Source organism: Hipposideros armiger, unplaced genomic scaffold (assembly GCF_001890085.2).
Source record: "Hipposideros armiger isolate ML-2016 unplaced genomic scaffold, ASM189008v1 scaffold_97, whole genome shotgun sequence".
Classification (NCBI taxonomy): Eukaryota; Metazoa; Chordata; class Mammalia; order Chiroptera; family Hipposideridae; genus Hipposideros; species Hipposideros armiger.
In genome coordinates, this window is record NW_017731447.1 from 2,992,544 (window position 1) to 2,997,622 (window position 5,079).

At 47.9% G+C, this 5,079-nt stretch overlaps 1 protein-coding gene across 2 annotated transcripts in view; it reads right to left on the reverse strand.

Moving 5' to 3' along the window:
- AHCYL2 (adenosylhomocysteinase like 2) overlaps positions 1-4,432 on the reverse strand; it is a 158,755-nt gene extending 154,323 nt beyond the window's left edge. For both annotated transcript variants that reach the window (XM_019646131.1, XM_019646130.1), the window contains exon 1: positions 4,013-4,432. In XM_019646131.1, coding sequence (XP_019501676.1) covers positions 4,013-4,375 — 363 coding nt within the window. In that variant the 5' untranslated portion in view covers positions 4,376-4,432. The remainder of the gene's footprint in view (positions 1-4,012) is intronic.
- Positions 4,433-5,079: the final 647 nt, after the last annotated feature.

Below are 5,079 nucleotides of genomic sequence, written 5' to 3' on the forward strand. Positions count from 1 at the left end.
ACAGCATGCGCTCTTAACAACAAGGCTGCTGGTTCGACTCCCACATGGGATGGTGGCTATGCCCACCTGCACTAAGACTGAACTCAGCACCTTGACCTTAGAGGCCACAAGCTGCCGATGGGAAGCCAGATGGCGACTGGCGCCCTCTACAACTAAGATTGAAGAACAACTTGGCTGGTCTCCTTCCCCAATTTCCCAATAAAATCTTAAAAAAAAAAAAAAAAGAATACATTTCTCAGATTATCAGTAAATTCCTAATGTGAAAATGTATCATCGATCTTAAAATGCTTCCTCTGTATAAGGTGCTCTCCTTCCTCTCTTCTAATTTTACAATTCTTTGAGGTTCTACATTTGTGCAATTTTTTTTTTCTCACTGTCTTCCTAAAGCCCTGACTCAGACCTTACTTTGGTTTGGGGATGACCTCAGCCTTAAGCCAGACACACGCATAAGTATTTTGAAAGACTTCTGGGAGAAGACCAGAACCTAGCACCTAAGAAGTTAGAAAGAATCAGTGTGGCATAATGAAAAGGACGTGGGCTTTGGACAGACAGAAGTTTAAGACAGAGGTTTAAGTCACTCTGCCACTTTCTAGATGCATAACCTTGGGGCAAGGCACTATACCTCTCTGGACCTCACTTCCTTATTTGTAAAATGGAGATAACGCCATCTATATCTCAGTGTGTTGTTGTCAGGATTAGAAGAATGCCTATAACAATTCCTGGCATATAAAAAGCCAATCAATGGTAACTCTTATTAGGGCCAATATGCCAATTGCCTTACTGAACATTGTGTAAGGCTGTACTTTGCTAACTGCAAAAGAAGTCACACTGTTCCCACATTCCCATGCCTAGATCCAAAAGGTTCCATTTTTGTAATCTATAATTAACCAAATCAAGAGCTTAAAGAATTCAAGGCAAGAAAGAGCTAGCATGGCTCAACTCATTCTCTGCTGACAGCAACAAAGCCAGTGCAAGGTGGATACATTTGCCAAAAAAAAATAATAATCTGCTTGAACATGGTCATTACCGATACTGACATAAGCACAAACTAGTTGTGGTTCTTGAGTAATCAGCCTTATTGTCAGAAAGTTTCAGCTTTTCTGAAATGCATACCCTTCTGCCTGCTGTGCTATGACATTCCTATTTCCCCATTTTTAAGAACGCAGGGAAGAAACCCTCTCAACTTTATTATTCCATTCACTGTGGAACTTACCTTCCCATTTCACAAATCACTTCTTACAGAGATTTTTGATTTGTTGGATTCACTTGATGTGAGCTTATGAAGAAAGACATTATATACAAATATATCAGAGCCACAATGACAAGATCTGGTCCCCAGAGCACAACAAGTTACACGATGTAACTTGTGCCAAAGAGAAGATGTGACTGAGGAGCCTGCACACCATATGTTCATTCTTATTAACTACTGCACTTGGGAATTCTGGCTCTTGTAAAAAGTTTATTTCCCTTGTGTAGCTGAGAAGAGTAACAGAACTAAGAAAAATGCTGACAGATACATGAATGGAGCCAGGGAAATCATCAATGGAAATGTGACTTAAGATAAATAAGCTTGTATGTAACAGTTACAAAGTAAAAGCAACAGTCACCAATTACATAGCCAAAGGCAGCTATTTCAATCCCTATAGTCTCTCCATACACTATATACAAGCAGAGGGGAGTCAAGGTCACAATGATTAAATAAGCAATCTAAGAATCAAGAAAGGCTCAACAAATCATCAACAAATCAAAATGTCACACTGTAGTCCCTTGGTGAGGTGACTTTCAACTTCAGTTAAAGGGCACGGCTCATGCACTTATTTTAATTTAGCCAATTAAATATCAAGAAAGTTAAAGACTATTCACAAAAGGCAGCTCGCAATGCCTTTAGTTATGTCATCTAGCTGCATCGTAGCCCAGAGTTTCACCTAACTTCCAGCAGAGAAGTTGTTTTTTTGGTTGCAATTAACATTGTAAGGCAAGCTCGGCCCTGTCTTCCATAGCCTTGAGGTGCTGAGTAAATCTAGAATCATGGAACCTACATTTTGATGCTGGGAAAACAGGAAGAAGGTGGTTCAGCAACAAGGAAAATGGTCAAGAAGCACATCTAGAATTAAGAAAAACAAACTGGTATGCCGGCCTGCGATTTCTTAACTTCTTTATATAGAATCTATTGAATTGTGTGTACCTTTCAGAGGAGGTCACAGTGGCATGCACTTAAACTATAATGGGAGGAGGAATAAAAGAAAATCAATTCTTAGCAATAGCTATCATTTCTTAAGTTACTATTACATGTTGCAAGTTCATGCTAAAGCCCTCTACAAATATGTCTAATCCTCAATCATATTAGTCTCCTCATTTTATAGCAGAGGAAACTAAGATTAAGAGAATCTGGAAATCACCCAAAAGCTAGTTAGTGGGAATACCAGGATTCAAACTACATTTGCCTGACTGTAAATCCCATGTTCCAAACACAATTTGTTAAATACTTTTACCCTCAAGAGATCTAATCAAATTACAGATTTTACACAAAAAGACCCTTAATCACAGGGAAAAGATTTGGCCAAAGTTATAAAGCAACTGAATTAGTCAGAAACGTGTTTCAGATTTCCAGACTCATATCCAGGTACTACCAGCTCTTGGTGCCGGTGGGTGCTGCCTCTCCTTCCTCCCCTAATCCCCCCCAGAGGAGTTTCATACTTCAAATGACAAAGCCACAGTCCTAAAACATCATTAAATACATTCCTTCTGACATCATTTGTTCATCACCTATATCTGGGTAATTAGAACGAAAGGGCTATCTGCTTTATACTTTAATCATGAGGTCATTACAACAAAAGTTAGGCTGGATCCAAGGTTCCACTTCAGCTGAGTCCTAAACAGTGAAACCAATCCAGACTTGACATCACTTTAGTGCTGCTTCTGATAAAGCAAATTAAAAAATCATTCCCAACCATAAAAAAAAAAATCACTGTGTTCACATTGTACCTTGGAAATTAGAGCCATGATCCTTTCTACATGCTCCACCTCTCTGTCTTTTTCCAATATTGGCCCCTGTTTTCCGTGACTTAGCTTTGCGAGATGAGATACAAGCATAGCCCTTGCAAGGGTAGTACGGGAGTGTCATACTCCTACATCCAGGCGCACTTACTCCTTGGTGTTTCGAGGCTATCGCCTCTTCAAAACTATGTCTGAGAGACGCTGACAGCTGAGACAGAAGGCCCCACAACGAGCACCTCTTCCAGAAGTAGCAACATTTCTTCCTAACGCTTTCAGATCATGACAATAAAGGGACCACTACAACCACCATTCTCTTCCTGCATAGTCTCATAATCCCGGTGGCCACCTGCTAAGCAGAGAGGACAACCCTCTGAAGAGTGAAGGGACTCTCTCCATGACCCTTCTACGCTCAGAGAAGATGCAAGGATATTGCGGTGCCTGGAGTGAAGGGCACACAGCATCCGTGTGGCCCTGTGGAAGCGGCTGACCACAGAGAAGCCATCAAGTCATCGTCTGTACAGAAACCAGACAACTGAGGGTTTCAAACGCGAGGCGACTCCTGGCTTACTCCTACTACGGTCAGAAAAGATCTTTCCATCCTTCGTTGCTGGGTGAACGCTCATAAGCAGTAAGGTTTTTTCTGTACCGTCCGGGGTCTTTCCCCCGATCGCCTGGAAAATAACACGGGGCTACGCTGGGGGTGCAGAGAGGGGCAGCGTTAGGTGCCTCTCTTCTCCCTGCCCACTCCAAGTAGTAGGGGAGAGCGCTCCCTCCATGTTATTCACAGACAAGTACGGCTGTGGCGCCTGCAGTCTTTGCTCCCCAGCCCGGGGGGTCCCGGGGGGGCATCTCAGAAAGAGTGGGTTACCGGGGAAAGGGAAAGGGGTCTCTCTGCTTCCGTGATCAAAGGGGAGGGCGTGGAGAGCGGTGCAGCGGTGCCGAAAGCATCTGCGTGCGGTTCCCCCTCCCTCCCTCGCTCGCTCGCTCTCCACCAGAGGCAGCCCGGCCCCAGTACCTTCTTGACCGTGCGCGGCGCCTCGGTGACGGTGCCGTCGGGGTTGACTAGGGCCTCGCCGCCGTCGCGGTGCCGCTGGTGCTGGTGATGAGGGTCGCTCCGCTTCATGGCCGACGCCTGAGGCACTTTCCCCGCCGCAGGGCTGGGAGCAGCGGCGGGCCCCGAGCCGGGGCCAGGGGCCGGGGGCCGCTCCGCGGCGGGAGCTGGAGCTTCGGGGTCCCCGCCACCCGCCGGGGGGGCCATGGCGCTCACGGCCGCCGTGCTCAGTCCCAGTTGTGGATCCACCTCGGTGGGGCTCAGGTCCTTCAGCTCCACCTCAGGCACCTTCGCGGCAGCCGCTGCTGACACGACCTGCACCGACATCACCGCCTCCGCTGCAACCGCCGGCTCACACTCCAGTTCCAGCTCCTGCTCGGCCCCGCCTCCCGCCTCCCTTCCCCTTCCCTCCCCCATTCCCCCACTCCTCCCCTCCATCGCCTCCGCTCCCACCCCCTTCCTCCGCCCGCCAGCCTGCCAGCCCTGGGCAATTCGTCCCCGCCCCGCCCGGCCCCGCCCCGCCCTGGTCCGGCCCGGCTGGCGCGCGAGGCGCCACGGAACTTGTAGTGCGCTTGCTCTGGGCTGCACGCGGCGAAAAGACCACGGGACCTCAGCCCCCAACCTACACTGCGCGCAGCCCAGGGCGGTGCCCGCGATGCCCCCTGGGAGTTGTAGTTTCCGTAGCCCTTTCTCCCGCAAGTGTGATTTTGTGGGAGAGATGGAGCTCTAGGGCCGGCGACTAACGGAAAGGAAAAGAGTGACAATAAGTGACACGACGAAGGGGATGTAAAAGAGAGTCTCCAAAGGAGTTGCGGTTTCCGGGGAGGGAACGCCAGAAACCCTAGGGTTGGGAAGGTGGGGGAGGAATGACTCTCTACCCTGACAGCATGAATTTCCTTCGTGTGTGCACATTTGCGATCACGTGAGCAGGCATTTAAAGGAAGAGCAGCGGGGTCACGTGAGAAGAGAGCCTGCCTCAGGTTTAAAGTTGCTTGATTTTTCTGCTTCTGTGACACTTTTCCGAACTTTAA